The sequence below is a fragment of the Aethalodelphis obliquidens genome, unplaced genomic scaffold (assembly GCF_003676395.1).
Source record: "Aethalodelphis obliquidens isolate GAN/ISIS:26980383/991018 unplaced genomic scaffold, ASM367639v1 scaffold4, whole genome shotgun sequence".
NCBI lineage: Eukaryota > Metazoa > Chordata > Mammalia > Artiodactyla > Delphinidae > Aethalodelphis > Aethalodelphis obliquidens.
Genome location: NW_020837948.1, coordinates 55,738,139 through 55,755,984, shown reverse-complemented (window position 1 = coordinate 55,755,984; position 17,846 = coordinate 55,738,139). Strand labels below are relative to the sequence as shown.

General features: G+C 32.4%; 1 protein-coding gene across 4 annotated transcripts in view; it reads right to left on the bottom strand.

Moving 5' to 3' along the window:
- AP3B1 (adaptor related protein complex 3 subunit beta 1) overlaps nucleotides 1–17,846 on the bottom strand; it is a 275,250-nt gene that overhangs the window by 187,720 nt on the left and 69,684 nt on the right. For all 4 annotated transcript variants that reach the window (XM_027100769.1, XM_027100771.1, XM_027100772.1 and 1 more), the window contains exons 4-7: nucleotides 11,890–11,985; nucleotides 11,107–11,267; nucleotides 8,951–9,017; nucleotides 1,700–1,882 (exon numbers count right to left, since the gene is read on the bottom strand). In XM_027100769.1, the coding sequence (XP_026956570.1) occupies nucleotides 1,700–1,882; nucleotides 8,951–9,017; nucleotides 11,107–11,267; nucleotides 11,890–11,985 (507 nt within the window). The remainder of the gene's footprint in view (nucleotides 1–1,699; nucleotides 1,883–8,950; nucleotides 9,018–11,106; nucleotides 11,268–11,889; nucleotides 11,986–17,846) is intronic.

Genomic DNA, 17,846 nt, shown 5'->3' with positions numbered 1-17,846 from the left:
AGAGACAGTGGCTAGATAACATAAAATTACCTATAATCTTACACAATAAGAAAAAAATATATCTGAATAGCATTCTGGAAAGGAACTGGCTGAAATCAAACAGATAGCTATTAGCAACAAAAATCTCTCTCCAAAGTTACCACTGACAAAAAAGGGGCAAGACACTTGCAGCATGGACATGCTGCTTAATCGAGCAAAAGTGCCATCAAAAGTTTACTTCGTTCAATGATAAAATTTCATCAGTCTAAGAGCCCTGTGTGGCATTAGACTTTTACATACAAATACTTTAAAACATACTTTGAATTTTAAGTAGAATAACCCAATCACTTTTTAAATACTAAAATTAAGATAGAGTCAATATTACAGATAGCCTTCTGGATAAAGATATATTTTAAAAAATTTACATACTTTTTAATACTAACAATACTTAGTAAATGCAGAAAACATTGATGAATATTTTAAACATTTAAACTCCTTAAATATCAGAAAACTTGACATGTCACCTAAAGCAAGAATTATGAACATTTTTCCATTTTATATACATTTTTCTCTCACTTTAATATTATTTCTAATTAACAAAAGCAATTAGTACTGAACACTCAATCAAAGCCTATTCATAACTTTGTATAAAAAACACTATGACATAATTGGGAGATATCTGGTCTTTTACTTTCTATACTGCTTTTAAAATCTATAATACTGCTTTTTAAAAAGACAAAAAAGAAATATCTCAAGACTAGAATGAATGAGAGTGCTATACTTGTAATATTTAATGATTTCTTTAAACAACTTAAAGCTTACACTTAAATCTTATACATACATTGAGAGATCTCTATTGCAAACTGTGTAATAAAGCCTTCTGAATTGTTAATATAATGAAAAGAATAAGGTATGCTTCTAATTTAATCTGCACAAAGAAAACAAATAACTTCACTGTAAGATATACTTAATAATTTTACTAAAATTCTACCAGCTTAAGTGAAAAAAAAAGTAAAACAAACATATTTTAGAAATTTAAAACTACAAAAAAGTAGTTTAAAAGTTCAACAATAGGGCTTCCTGGTGGTGCAGTGGTTGAGAGTCCGCCTGCCGATGCAGGGTACACGGGTTCGTGCCCCGGTCCGGGAAGATCCCACATGCCGTGGAGCGGCTGGGCCCGTGAGCCATGGCCGCTGAGCCTGTGCGTCCGGAGCCTGTGCTCCGCAATGGGAGAGGCCACAACAGTGAGAGGCCCGCGCACGGCAAAAAAAAAAAAAAAAAGTTCAACAATAATGTATCTGTAAAGGTGAGAAATTATCTTAGGTATAAATTAACTTATGTTAGAGTCACATTACCTACTTCACAAGTGAGTACCTGGAACAGCTGGGTCTCAAAGGTATGAAACTGACTAATAACCAAAATATCCATGATCTGGCAATGTCACTGCAAACACTGTATCATGCTGCCGCCCCTTGCCAGGCCTCATACTAAAAGTTTATACACTATGCCATTAAATATGCATCAATCAGTGCCAAAACAACGAACAATTATCCTTGCATTTATATTGGTTTCCTGCTTTCCAAAAGAACATGAGAAAAATTAGTCCTCCTTAAACATGCAGACTTCTATATTTTTCTACCCTTAATTTTTTGTACACATTTTAAAAAACTCAACCATTTTCTTAGTATAATTTTTAAGTGTAAGATTATTCAACACTTACCTCTTTCCAAGGACTGACAAACTGTGTACGAGCATATCGAGTTAGCATGTGGATTATGACAACCTGCCCCCACTCTTCTACATCAACTAGTAAATTACATAGCTTGCGGTAATTCTTGTGAATGAGATCTATTCTATCCGGGCATACTTCTTCAAAAGCCATGACAACACTGCCAGCCACCAACTAGAAAAGAAAGAAATAGTAACTCATTAAAAAATGTTTTCCTTCCATCAAGGATTCCATTCAGGCATTACAGAGATGCAATCAGTGTTATGGCAATCAATATTAAAAGTATTCAGTCATTTGATTAATAAAATGTTCCTGTTTGAATAACAAATTTTGAAGAGTCACTCCCTCAAAGAATAACTTTGATAGCTGTAACATGTCTGAAAAATGAATACTTTTCTAAAGTATGTGAATTAGAAGTATTAGCATTAAAAAATCATAATATTTTTTATCTCATCACATAAAATTTCAATAAATTGTTCACATATGGATCAGACATATTAATCATGCAGTTTTCATTTTTAAAGCTTACCTGAACTCTAATCTAAAGATTCAGTATTTAGTACAATAACAAGGACCGTATCATACCAGTTTAAAATGAGAATGACCACAATTCCACAATGAACTTATCTTAAAGCGTGTGAGGACCTCATAAATGTCTTTAGTATAAAAATACTTTCAAATCTTACACACTTTAATCAACCTGTTAATTTTTACCGATATAATTTATTTACAAGGAAAAAATACTGGCTAAAATTTTAGAACATTATTATTACTTATATAATAATGTGTATAAATTGAAATAATATATTACCAACAAAAGGTAGCTTTCCCCAAGACCAGTTAATGAAACATAAATGTTGTTTTTGGAATTGCCATGTTTTTGCAAAGTGGTGAAATTAAGATTTCTTTGGTATGAAGATACAAGCTAAGCAGAATATATAATATACAAATATTTTTATATATAGGTACACTGGTATGTCTGCAGTTAGCCCACAATATAATAGGGTTTTGAAAAAATAAATTAATATCATATTCTTTCTGAACACTAGGGATCTTCATTTTAGTATATAAAATTTCCCTAATGTCTTAAAATAAGCAATTAAATAGAAATATAACTTACTGAAATGGTACTTTTTGAAAAATATTAGATACAATGATATTCATATTTTTAGTGTTTAGTGTCCCTCTACTTGGCTGACATTTAGCTTATTAATGTGCAACCAAAAATACAATTGAAAGAAAACAGCTCAGAATATAGACTTGCTATTATGCTAAACAAGTTTCCAGTCCTGTGGGGATTTTATGAATTACCAATCAGTATAAACGTGAAGCTGCATTTATTGACTCCAGCCCTGCCCATGTACTGGTGCCTGCTGGTCCCAGCATGTATGCACCTCAATCGAAAAAGCAAAGAATTGATTATCTGTGTGAACTAAATAAAAATGTATTATATGTATAATTTTCTATGTGCTATTGATATGGGAAGGAAGTTATGTTTGTGTTTTCAACACCACATTTTGATGTCTTCTGCACAAATCACTCTTCAGAAATTATATTCTGTGATAATCATATTTCTAAAAGATTAGAATTATCATTTAAAAATCTCTTAAAACAACTAAATTTATGACATCAAACTACAGGGTAACACAGTATTTGTGAAATACATTTATACTTATATATGTCAATCTTATATTAAGATATATATTTTTAATTGGCAAGGGTGTTAAAGTACAAAAATAAATAATACCACTTAGAATAAAATAATCTGTGAAATTGAAATGGGAATTCAACAAAATTTCGATTTAAGGAATACTATGTAAAATCAAGTTATTCTGCCCAAACCTAGAGATTATCTTTTTCAAATATGTTTAGACACCAAACAATTAAAAGGAAAATCAGCTCCCACATGGTACTAAATTTATCAAAACAAGAGCTACAGGTACAAAATAGTTCTAAAGTATTAACAAATAACATGAAAATGAAAGAAAATAATTCATTACTTAAGTAAAGATAAAGTTCATTGAAACACAAAAATAATTAGGAAGAACATAAAGAAAAGAACCTTTACAAAATAAAACTGATGATTTTAGATGTTTCATTATATGGTTTTAACAATCGACTCTAGCCTAAACACTGCCAGAAGAATTGATTATTCTGGTATATTAAATATTCAATATTCTATACAACTTACAGAATTAAAATAAAATGATCTACTCAGATTTGAAAAACAAAAATATTGGTTTCCCAAAAACAGACAGTTAATTTCCATCTCACTGTGTCAATAGTAGCTTTTTATATAAGGGGAAAAATAAATCACTCCAAGAAAACTAGCAATGAACTCATCAAATTCAAATGCAGTTTTCCATTTACGTATTTTTTATATTAAAGCAATAAACATGGTTCATTTATCTTCCCTTGGTTGTCACGTTTTTCTGTGCTGTTGCTATGAACTTCAGCCATTAGCTGTGCTCCAAGGTAAACTACATGAACCATCAACAAAAGTGACACTCCATCTATGGAGTTCATATTTTCGCCAGATTATCTATGCTAGTTGACAAGCTGGTAATGAAAAAAATCACACTAAGCAAATGGTTCCTCTAATAACAATAAATTTTCTATAAAATTATGAAGGGTACAAAACGTTTCCTTGCATCTATTTTGTCATGAATTCTAATTAACGTTGCAAAAAACTGAGAGTGCTGGGTCATCACAAGAAGTGCATCAAGGTTTGATTGATAATATGGTGTAAGCTGGCCAATGCAGCCAAGATTTTCTTCTCTTAAATTAATGGCCATCCAACCTGCCCTAATCATACAGCCCAAATGATATTCCCCTTCTTATTTCAATTTTCTTGAGGCATGGAAAATGGGAAAGATCAGTCATTTATCTTCTAATAGCTGGATAATAGATCTAACACAATAAAACATCTGCACAAACGAAGAGGTGTGTTTTTTGCCCACAATAGTGAAGCTTTTACCAACATTAAACCAATAACTTATAAAATGGTGTCTTACCCTCACAGCTTAGCTATGAACTACCAATATATTCACTAATTAAGAAGAAACTCTGTCATCAAAAAAATATAAACAACTCAGATTTTCAGTAGGCACTGACCTAATTTGTTTTCCTAAGAAACTCTGTTTTCTATTAGAAAGTTAAATGCTACAAAAGGATTTCTTTAAAATTAACCTGAAAGGAAAAGGAAATAAACACCTTTTGAGGTGTTCTAAATAAAAGAAAGAAGGTTCACTACAAAGCTTAAATTGCTCAACAAGTATGAATTTCTACATTTTAAAGAAAAACAAGAGAAAGAATTATAAATTTTAAAAAGGAATTTATACCCGAACATTAGGAAAGGTTTTCAATAAAGAAGAAAAGTGTTTAGGATATGTTAAATAGAGAAAATATGATGAAAATGATAAATCTAGGAATATACAATGAAGAAATTATATTAAAAAAAACTTGTAACAGTTGACTGGGTATGATCAAGGATAAATAAAATGTTCCCTTTCAATTATACTAACAATTGTAAGCTTCTATTATACCTTTCAGAATTTACAGATACCTTCAGACAACAGTTATCTAAGTAACTCTAAAATGTTCTTCTAGTTACATTACCATAACTGTATTCCTAACCCCAAAGTGACTTATTTGGGGGAAAGGACTATTCATATGACAAATACTGGTCTTTCTCCAGTAAAAGGGAAAAAAATTTCGATTATATTGTAATAAGCTTTTTATTTCCACCTTTCCTTAACATGAGAATTATACAACCAATTTTCTTTGAGATCTCAACTTCAAGAAAATCTTCCTTTAGGCTAAAAGAAGGAACAGAAGGTATATCTCATAATTAACAGAGATTAAAGAAAGAGAAGTTTTTAAACATGTTAACACCTTTCAAATTTATATTTATCAGTAGCAAGAGCAATGTTATCATCATCATCATAATGATCCCAAGAAGCTCCTGCTGACAGCAAATAAATTCCTTTTCAAAATGTGGAAATAAATTAGACCTGGTTCATTTAATTAGGAAATTTTTAAACAAAAATGATTTAGGATTACTGATTTCAAATGTCCATGCTAACATTATTAATTGGGGGTGGGAAGAAATATAGCTGTATCCCTTCAATATATTATACATGACAAGAAAAAGTAATAATAAAGATAAGATCCATAAATATCTATATAGATATCAGAATATTTTTAACCTTTCTACATCAAATTATAACCATACAAAGGAAAAAATTATCAGAAAACATTCACAAAACATAATTAAATACTGGGTAGACAAGTACCTAGGGAAATCTGAATCTCTCAATCCAAACTCAGAAAAAGCAAAAAGATTAAAACTTAAGCTCTAAGCATAATTAAAATACAGAGAATCTCCAAACTTCGATTATATATAAGTAGAAAAATAAGTCCTAAATCCCAGAGTGTTATCTTTCGTGTATACATCATAAAACCACACAAAGATCTATGACAGTCTGAAACAACTTAAGGGGCATTAAAGAAAAGAACAAAAAGAACCAAAAGAATGAAAATGAGATAAAGAAGTAAAAAGGTTTAGAGAGATAATGGTTGAAATGTAAGACAGGCAAAGAAGATCCAACTTAGAGAAAATTGAAATCCCTGAAGAAGAAAAAGTAACAATTGAACAGAATTAATATTTAAAACTTAATCTTAAACAACAACAACAACAGTTTGCCAGAAATAACATAAATTCTAAATCTGTATTTTAAAAAGCCTCACCGGGTACTAGGAAAAAAATTGACCCATATCAACTAACCCTGAGACACCAGGTAAAACTATTATATTTCAAAGATAAAGAGAAAATCCTCACGGTCAGCATCTTACTTAACACAGACACATTACAGGCATTTCCTTTAAACTAAAACAAGGCAAGGATGCCCACCATCTCCACTACTATTGAACACTGTACTAAAGTTATAAACCAATATAATTAGACAAGAAAAATTAGAGTCATAGGTATTGGAAAAGAGGAAGTAAAATTATCTGTTTGCAAATGATATGATTTATTTTCCAGAATAAAACAAATGGAGATTGAAAGATAAAACTAAATCAAACAATAAAAGAATTCAGTAAAGAAGCAGGATATAAAATTACCACACAGAAAATCAACAGCTTTCTTAGAGAACAATATAACAAGTTCAACCATACAATGATAAAGCGATTTCAATTTACAACAGCATTCAAAGAAGTAAGGCTAACAATAAATATAACTCTAAACCAATATTTAACTCAATTAGTAGTCCCAATCTCACTACTCTTCGCAGAGTACATGTTAGCAATTCTGAAACAATACTTTATCTGCATTCTGGGACTGAGTAAATAAGTAAATATATTGTGGATAATGCAAGTCACATTTCTTAATATTGGAAAAAATGAAGTTACAAATATGAAAAGGTAGGACACTGGAAGGAACATTGTGCTCTTGCTCTGGAATTAGAGAATTCAGTATAAACTACTGCTGTTTCATATGGATAGAAAAATAGATACAGGTGGTTTTTTAATTTTTAAAAAACAAACGTATCCTATATAACACTTTAGGAATGAAGAGTGCCTTATAAATGATAGACAGTCAAAGCTCCCAAAGGATCTACCTATGAACTCTGAGCATGACACACACCATTTGGGAAGCAAAACACTGAAAATAATAAAAAATACCTAATTACTATCACCAAGAATATTAACAAATTAATTCTCACAATTATTCAACAACTATTAAAGACCTACTATGTACAAGTACAATATTTTTTTCTACTGTATTTTAGAAATAAATGGTCAGAACCCAAGAACAGACATTCTAAATTTACAAAGAAATTGTATTCTTTACATTTCTTTTTGAGTCATTTGTTTCTTATTTATCCTTTTATGGTGTCAGGCACGTGCTGAGGATTTTATATACAACAGCTCTTTCAACACAAACAAAAACTTTATACATGGGAAATTATAAGCCCTAAAAATTTGCCCTAAAACAAAAACTGTTACTAGAGATTGAGACATTTTACAATGACAAAAGGAAGGTAAAACAATTATAAATACAGATGTACCAAATACCAGAGCTCCTAAATATATGAAGTAAACACTGACAGAATTGAAGGGAGAAATAGACAGCTCTATAGCAATAGTAGACTTCAACACTCTGCTTTCAATGAGCCACAAGAAAGAAGATCAACAAAGAAATAGAAGACTTGCACAACACAACACTATAAACCAATTACACCCAAGAGACATCTACTGAACACTCCACTCAAAAAGAGCAGAATATATTGGGTTGGTCAAAAAGTTTGGCTGGGTTTTTCCATACCATCTTATGGAAAAACCCTAACGAACTTCTTGGCCAACCCAATACACTCCTCTCAAATACACACTGAGCATTCTCCAAGACAGACCATATGCTAAGCCATATAATATTAGCTATGTGAGTCTAGTGGTTACTGTATCAGATAGCTGCTATATACAGATATACGTGCACCTGGGTGATACCATCCTAAGATGAGCTGGAATCCTTTTCCTGAATAGTTTTGAGCCATATATATGGGTGCAGAAGCCTCCAGCAAAGATACCATTACACCAGCTCCTCCGGAGGTCTGCTCAGAGACCCCACGCATCATCACTATTTCTAGACCTCATTATCATGTCACTACACACAAAGAATAGGAGTGGAATAGGAAGGAGGAAGAGACATGTACATTCCCAAAAGATGGGAAATTTACCCAGTAAGATCATTCTACCCAGCCAATAAAACAGTGTTATACATATGAAAACATTTTAGTATTTAAGAAAAAAACAGCACACTTGTAATACTAAAACACACTCCTCTAAATTTTCATTATTTCTTTAATACTGAATACTTCATTTTAAAATAATTATTTGTTCCCAAGTGATTCAGTCTTTAAAAATCCTAATAAATCATTGCTTAAAATAAAAAAGCTGACCTTAAAAGCAGTCAACAATTTAGCCACAGGTTAAAAAATGAATTTTCTTTCCCCAACTTTCTCTTCTTCAGATTCTGATGAAGAAACATGTAACAAACTAAAATTCCAAATGCAATCTTTCTCTTTACCTAGATATTTTTATTCTTCAAGGATTTTAATGAGCTCCATTAATATTTATACCATTTCAAAATAAATAAGAATAATTATATCAAATATACAACAGTAAAATGATACTATGTAAATAAAGCACAATTTTACTTGGACATAAAAAGATATTACTTACTGTGCTTTTATCCTTCAGAAGTTTTTCAATTATTTCAATTAACATTTCCTTCTGCTCTGGATCAAGGCTAAACCATAAAAAGAAAAAAATTTACATTAAGTTTTTTTTCCTTTAATTCTAACTTTAAATGAAGCTAATCATTTCAAGGATATTGAAAAATTTTTAAAGTGGGGGAGACTTATGTCTAGACAAAAATAAACAGAAAACAAATTTAAAGTGGAACGGGTTGATTTTTCCCACAGATGTGTCCTAATCTTTCTATCTAAAGTTGCTCATATTAATTAAACCCAGATACCAATACTGTTAAGAAAATATTTAAAGAACAAATCCACTTCTTAAAAAGAAGATGGAAAGCCTTAAGAAAGTAATTGCAAGTAGATAAACCACAAAATCTTTTTTTAACTGGGGGGAAAATAACAGGATAGCAATCATTTTTGAGCATGGACACATAATTGCCAAAAAAATATATACAGAATTTCCAAATAAGAATTTTGTACCGTTCTAGTTCACTGATAGAGACATGTATAATAAAACCTGCCATCTAAAACCAAGAAATAAAAACAAAGGTCCACATACGCACAGAATTGACAAATGTATCTAAATAGCAGCCGTAAGCACTGAAATATTGTTAATAATATAATTTCTTCCTAGCATAGAATTCAACTGTTCATTTATTGAGAAGCTAAACCATGGGCATACAAAGATAAGTAAGACAGTCTAATAAAGACAGTCCCAAACATAATCATACCACATAATGGAGGTATATATAAGGGATTATGGGGATAAAGAAGGACACCAATGGAGGCAGGAAGGTTGTGGAGGGTTTCTTTTGGGAAGTGACATCTCAGATGAATCTTAAACAACTTGACTTTAGAGCTGGAAAAAGTAGGAAATATTCTAGGTAGAGACTAAAGAAGGAAAAAAAGATGGTAACGAGATAAAAACATTTTATGTAGAGGACTAATAGGCAGTACTGAGCTACGAGACTGTAATTTCAAGACAAAGAGAGGTTAAATGGAGCCCAGTGATGGGCTTTTAAACTATCGTAGTGAGCTTGGATCTTATTTTGTAAGTTGATAACAAGAAAGGATAATGACTAAGAAGTGTGAGATAACTCTGTCTGACAGTTAACCTAAGAAAATGATTTTTTACTTTTCACAAACATTATATAAGTTTTCTACTGACCATTATAATTATCTGAACATTCAAACCTTTTAATTCTTTCAAATGCCAACAACAGTCTCCCTTCTTCAGTCTTTCCTAACTAATCCCATTTCATTACATCTTTACTTTATGAAACCCTATATGATAATCTCTGAGCCCTATCCTATCAAAGGCATTGTTAGTGTGCCTTTGTATGTACATATATATCATATAGCAATATCTTATTCAATTATAGATTGCCTTTAATTATTTGGCATACGTTTGATTTTTTTTCCTCAATAGGGATGTGATACCACATTCTCTATCGTTTTCATACATCTTACGCATGTAACACAACACTAGAAACACAAAATGATCTTGATAAAAGTTTGTGGAATAAATGGTAACAGAAAATAATACCAAATGATTACAGATAATAATTATTTTATTTAGGCAATATGTTTTCCACAGAGATCAAGGTATCGTACGATAATTTAATAAATATATAAATATGGTACGGTGCTATAGTTAAAAATCAGTATTAAAATAATATTTAATAAAATAGCTCTGGAAAAGAATCAGGCAAGGAAGGGAACAGCAGGATCAAAGATGGAAGAAGGGGTAACAAAGTGAATTGAGACAATAACACACTTAAGATTCTACCCTGCAATAAATAGGAAAAAAAAATCTTAATTTTCTAATAACATATGTGTATGTGTAATGAGAGATGGACTATATAAATGATAATTCAACTTCTGATTATTTTTAAATTATAAAATCCATAAATTATCACAGGCCCTAACAGGCTCACAAATAAAAACCTGCCTCGGGTCTCTGTAACCAAAATAAAATTAAAGATGTCTAAAGAATGTTTGTGGGCAGGGGAAACACAGTCACTGAGTTTACTTAGTTTAAGGACAGACTAGTTATAAGCGCTAATAAAATAAGCCTCCAGGGGCTTTAACATTCCACACAACATTAGGGATCTTTGGTATTATTTACAAAGTACCAACCTGTACAATTTTTGTATTGCATGGGCTGCATTCTTCCTAACGTATGGTGATAAGTCAGCAGAAGCTTCCTTAATAGCAAGCATCATAATAGGTACAATAATTGGCACTCTAATACTTGATAGAACTCTCAAAGCACTTGCACGAATTAGTTGATTTGGGTCCTAAAGACAGTACAAAAATATTCATCAAAATTTCAAGTTTTCAATATTTTAAATACATCTTTATGATACAGTTAACAGGTGCTTACCGGATGTAATACAACAATAGCAAAAAAAAAAACAAAGAAAACCAGGCTACTTAATTTAAATACCCAGTATATGGAAATGGCTAAGGAAAAAGAGAATTAAATAAATGTTTATTTCTCTGAATAATGTTTTAACAAGAAAAGTAATGGTTATAATTCTACTTGATCACATATTACTAAACATGCTGGGGTTTTAGAGTTTCATAATAACAAAATGCTGCACGTCATAAATTTTATCTTTAAAAAAAGTCATGTCCCCTCTTTGTACACCTTCAACAACTAGTTGGTGTAATGATGAAGAGCTCTTTGAGGCACAATAATGATTATATTGAACATAAAGGAACATACAAGGCAAAGTCCAGTTCATTATAATAATAAATTATTTGCTAAGGGCATTGAATAGGGACCGTGAGAGGCCTTTTAACTCTTTCAAAACATGACTGTACCATTTAGTGGATTATTGCTCCACTTCTTTAAATGACCCACCTTCAACTGTGCGGAAACGTTGCAGCTATTTGCCTACTCACTCTATTATTTACCTTCAGAGCTCGCTGAAAAGTGCTTATGGACAAGAGTGCCAGATCCTGCTGTTCTTCAGCATATCGGACCAGGTAAACATATACTAACTTCTTGATCTGTGAATAAGAAAACATAATTTAATCCTAGCCAGAGTGAAAATTAAAACTTTAATATTTTCTATACTAAAATCCACACTCAACTTTCCTGAACTAAATAACTGAACCTGCTCATAGCCTAGATGGTAAAATAAAGATAATGTATTGTAGGATAATGAATAGAAACAGAAAAAGCTTGTGAAGTAAGCATTTTAATAATCCAATCCACAACAGCAATATCCTATCAAGTTGTCCTTCCTCTTGATGGGAAAAAAAGTTCTTGAGCAAAACTCATACAAGAATATTAAAATATTAACTGATTTGGAACAGTATTTTCAAAATGAGGGATACAAATAATATAAAGACCTTGGGCTCTGTCCACTAACTATATGGTATGGGAGCTTATGTTTCCTCATCTGTCAAAAGGTGCTGAGGCCCAACTCTGATTCTATGGTAATAGTCACATTCCAATATACATTACCTGATATTTTCAGCTCAGTAAGAATAATGTGTGACAATATCAATTTAATGTAATAAAAATTCCAAAAGGATGGAAGTGTGTTCTGAAAACTGTTTTCAAAGTCAATTTAATCACTAAATTTATAACAAAATTATGATGAGCAGAAAAATTAAATGAAAATTGGAATTTGAGTTGAAATTCTTCGACTGCTTCCTTCTGACACTGCTTGTAGCTTGTATCTCCCTTCTCAAATATCTTCAGATACCATTGCTTGATTAATTTTCTGATATATCCCCATAGTACATATCTAAAAGTTAATGGAATGTTCAAAGAGCATGGGAAATGAGGGGAAGTAGCTGGAAATAGGTGGAATCAATGCTGAAAAGGAAAACCGTGCTATACTGTGCCATACTTTATATCACAGTAACCAATCTGGACTTCTTTAAAGACAACTGTCATGGCCTTCTCTCCCTTACAGTCCAATTTCCCTTGACACAGCAGTGTTTTGAGTTCCTTCACCATCCTGTCTGTTCCCTTCTGAACTCACTCAATTTGTCTATTTTTTTTTCAGTACAGCACTCCAAACTACAAATGAAGTGTAAGCAAGACAAACTAGTTAAGATTTTGAAAAAAAAAAAGCGAGGGCTTCCCTGGTGGCGCAGTGGTTGAGAGTCTGCCTGCTGATGCAGGGGACACGGGTTTGTGCCCCGGTCCGGGAGGATCCCACATGCCGCGGAGTGGCTGGGCCCGTGAGCCATGGCCGCTGGGCCTGCGCGTCCGGAGCCGCAGCAGGAGAGGCCACAACAGTGAGAGGCCCGCGTACCGCAAACAAACAAACAAACAAACAAAAAACCCATATACTTTTTCCAAATGCGCTACTGACTAAATCAATCCATACTCGAGTAATTGTCCTAGTAAGGTTTCTTCTTTTAAAAGGAGGGCAATATCTTACTTACCTATAGACATTTTCAACAACTTAAATTCAACACATCACGGCACCCTCCTCAGATAATTTTAGATCTTAATCTTTAATCCAACCTATTTTGCTGTTCTTCACAATTTCATGGACACAAGTGAAAACTTAATGAACATACTTTCTGCGTCTTTATCATTGATAAAATGCTAAACACACCATTTTAAGATGATACCAATCGATTCGTCTGTACTATATTGACAGGGTTATAGGTGAAACTAACAAAAAACATATTTCCAATTACTCTTCAGTGCTGAATAGATCCACAAAATCTTAAAAAAGAAACCTAAAATCCTTAACTCAGTATTCAATACAGCCCATAATCTTCCTTTAAAGTCAAACAAGGAAGAGTCCCCAAATATAACTTGACTTTTTGTCTCAATCTCCACTCAGTTTATCAATCCTACTTTCTCCCAAGTTCTACTAATCAAAATCTTCCACAAAAGCAAAAATGAAACAATAAAATTTCCACTAAGAGAGGAACAGTACAACAAATTACAGTACATCCATATAATGCTGTACTATGTGGTCACTATATATAATTAAGTAAATCTGTACTTGACATTGAAAATATGTCCTTGTAAAAAATTTTAAGGGTGCAAAACAGTATGCACTGTATGATCGCACTTCTGTGTTAATAAAAAATAGATACACATATATTGTATTTTATCACTCTAAGATAAACCACCAATTGTAAGATGTACCATAATTTTACAGACCTCAAAGAGAGGAAGAAAAAACCCTGCCAATTGTAAGCCACCCTCAATTGTTAAGATAAGTTCCAACTGCATAAACTTTAAAATAGAAAACAGATGTCTTAGAATGGACATTATATGGTAATAGTAGCAAATATTTATACATTTAACTATGTGTCAGGCACTGTTCTACATGTTATATTTAGATTAATTCATTTTATATTCACAACTCAATGAACAGGTATTACCTTTCCTGTTTTACAGGTGAAGAAACGAAAGCACAGAGAAGTTAAGTAACTTGACCAATATAGAAATCTATTAAATGAAGAACCAGGATTCAAACCAGGTAAGCATAAAAGTTGAAAAAATTTATATAGTAAAATGTTAACGGTGACTAGCTCTGGGTGACGGCATTAACCAGTGACCCTCACTCTTTACATCTTTCTATATTATTTAATTTTTTTTACAATGAATATTAATTTTATATTCAGATAAAACAATAAAGACATTTTCATTTTAGGGGTGAATCTCATCTTTCTAGACATCCTCCAACACAGAATAATAGTACTTTCTCTGATTATAAAAGTATTTTAAAATGTTCATTATAAACAATCGGAAACTGAAAATATTTTTAAGTTCCCACATTCCTATGATGGCTTTTTCTATAGCATTGGTAACATGTAGCCACCAGAACTATTTTAAACCTGTTCAATAGACAAAAACTCAGCTAAATCAATAAGTTTTTGCAAGTCAACCAACCTGTGACAGCCCCTTGCTTCTGAACGTTAGCCAATCAGGAACAAATTCACTCTAAAAAAACACACCTCTTAGTGCCAATCAATGAAAAGCAGTCTCACCCAAGTGACCACTCATCTACAGATGATATCAACCCACTTAGGCTCCTTAAAGTCCATGAAATTTTCAAATGATCATGGAATCAAGTGATCTCACACAAGAATACAAAAAATGGGTTCCAATATTACGTGGTACTAGTATACAAGATGGCAATCAAATGATCCAAAATATACCCAATGTTTTAGATTATATTTAAATGGAAATATAAATTTTAAAAATTCTTAAATCTCAGTTTAGAAGCACTTATCTAATTGTTTGAGTTATAAATGATTTTCTCCCCAACCAGATTTTAAAGTTCCTAAGTTAAGGATATATGTATATGCACAGATGGGATTCACTTTGTTATAAAGCAGAAACTAACACACCATTGTAAAGCAATTATACTCCAACAAAGATGTTAAAAAAAAAAGTTCCTAAGTTACAACAGTGCCAAAAAGCAACCAACACTTGCTGGTTGACTGATTTATACCAATTTAAATATATCAAATCAACACACAAGATGTATTTTAAATAAGATATTTCTCAAATTCACCTTGGAATGAACATGAGGTTATTTAGTACCCGAACCATTCCTTATTAATCTATATACTCCCACAACCTATCACATAGCCTGGCAATATAGTAAAAGCCCAATAATTATCAGCTGAATGCAACATCACAGCCCAATGAGAGACTGGAAAAAAAAAAAAGACATTTCCCATTAGATTGCTATACCTAGGATCTAACTTACCACCAATAGATATAATTCATGAAGTAGATGTCTAAAAGGACATCAACATACTGTGAGAAAACAATAGGTATTAAGAAGACTGCCTCAAAAGTCTTTAACTTGTGGGGGTTTTTTAGAAAATTAATCATTTAAAATATTATTTCTCTTTACCAATTATATTCGGATCTCAGTCTACAGTTCTCAGGAAACTTTTGAAACAAGAATGGGTTAGGATCCACCCACCCCCTCATCTTCTTGGGATGTATTTTCTCAGCAACACCTTTATTTACTTAACTGTACAGCCAACTTGTAAAGCTGAATTATGAACTCCAGAATATATCCAGGAGTTTATACTGGGAACACTGAAACGTTCAAACCACAGCTGAGCTACCAGGCACTGCTATAATTACTCACTATTGGAGAAGGATTATTGTGACTGTTATAGCAAAAAGCATAACGTTATTAAATCACAGAAGGTTGCAAAACACTAAATTTGTTCTAGTTCTAAGAATCAATCAAAATTGACCACAAGAGGCCTATGCACTGACTGGCTGCAAGTGTGCAGAGAAAGCCTACTTTCCCTGAAACCATTCTGTGATCAGAAATGGGAGTACTTAAAGCTCCGTGACTACACCATTCTCTTATCAGTTACTTTCATTCAGTGTTACAATATTCCTTGCTGTAAAGCTAATCATAGCAGAGCCCCAGTAGGCTGGAAGAACACAGGCAGATCTGTTTAATTAGTTTATCAATACTAGTACATCAAACTTCATGAGTTATTGACTAAACCTTTGATTATTTTAGTACTGTGGCTTACTAGGTCACTTTTGGTATCATTTGACATCGAATGGCAGATGACGTACAGCTCAACTGTGTGTCTAAGGCAGTATGTACTGGTAAAAATGAAATTTTGTACTTGATAACCATGAAACATCAATCAATTCTGAACACAAATTTTAAGAAGCTTATGTCAGTTTTCCCACAACATTAGAGGATTAAGCATGTTTCCAAGAACTAACAAGGTATTTCAAGAACTAAAAAAATCCAAAACAAATAGATCAATAGAGTAGTCCCCCTCTATCTATGGGGGATACGTTCTAAGACAACCAGTAGATGCCTGAAACTATGGACGCTACCAAGTTCTACATACAGTATGTTTTTTCCTATACACAGATAGCTACGATAAAGTTTAATTTATAAATTAGGCACAGTACGAGGCTAACAACAATAGCTAGTAATAAAATAGAACAGTTGTAAGAATATACTTTAATAACAGTTATGTGAATGTGTTCTCTCTCTTTCTCTCTCTCTCATATTGGACTGCACTTACCCTTCTTTTTGTGTGATGTGAGATGATGAAATGTCTATGTGATAAGATGAAGTAAGGTGATTGAAGTAGGCATTGTGATGCAGGGCTAGGCTACTACTGACCCTCTGATGGTACATCAGAAGGAGGATCATCTGCTCTAGGTGATCCTGGATCACTGAGCATGACAGTGTCAATGGTTAGATGTCAGGAGCAGATGATGTCAATGGTTGGGGATCCCAGACAGAACAGCAGAAAATTTCATCACACTACTCGTAACAGTGTGCAATTTAAACTTATGAATTGTTTATCTCCAGAATTTTCCATTTAATATTTTTGGACTGCTAACCACAGGTAACTGAAACCGTGGAAAGTGAAACCACAAGGAAGGGGAGACTACTGTAATTATGTTTATAGTGACATTTTTGTTACAGAACATTAGATAGCATACCAGAATCTGATTGTAAAGGATAAAGATGAATAGAAAAGTTCTACTGTTGATAACTATCTGAACATTACAAACAGCCCTGAATAAATAATAAACAGTACAGAATTTTCTGTTTACAACAAGAAGACTGGAATTCCAGAGTGAACTACTTACAGCATAACTTATTACCAATATCTCAGGACTTGGTCATTTCTACCCACATCTAAAACATAAAAAATTTATACCCAAATGGGTAGAAGACCTAAATAGACATTTCTCTAAAGAAGACATACAGATGGTCAACAGGCATATGAAGAGGTGCTCAACATCACTAAATATTAGAGAAATGCAAATCAAAACTAGAATGAGGTACCACCGCACTCCAGTCAGAATAACCATCATTAAAAAAATATACAGGGACTTCCTGGTGGAGCAGTGGTTAAGAATCTGCCTGCCA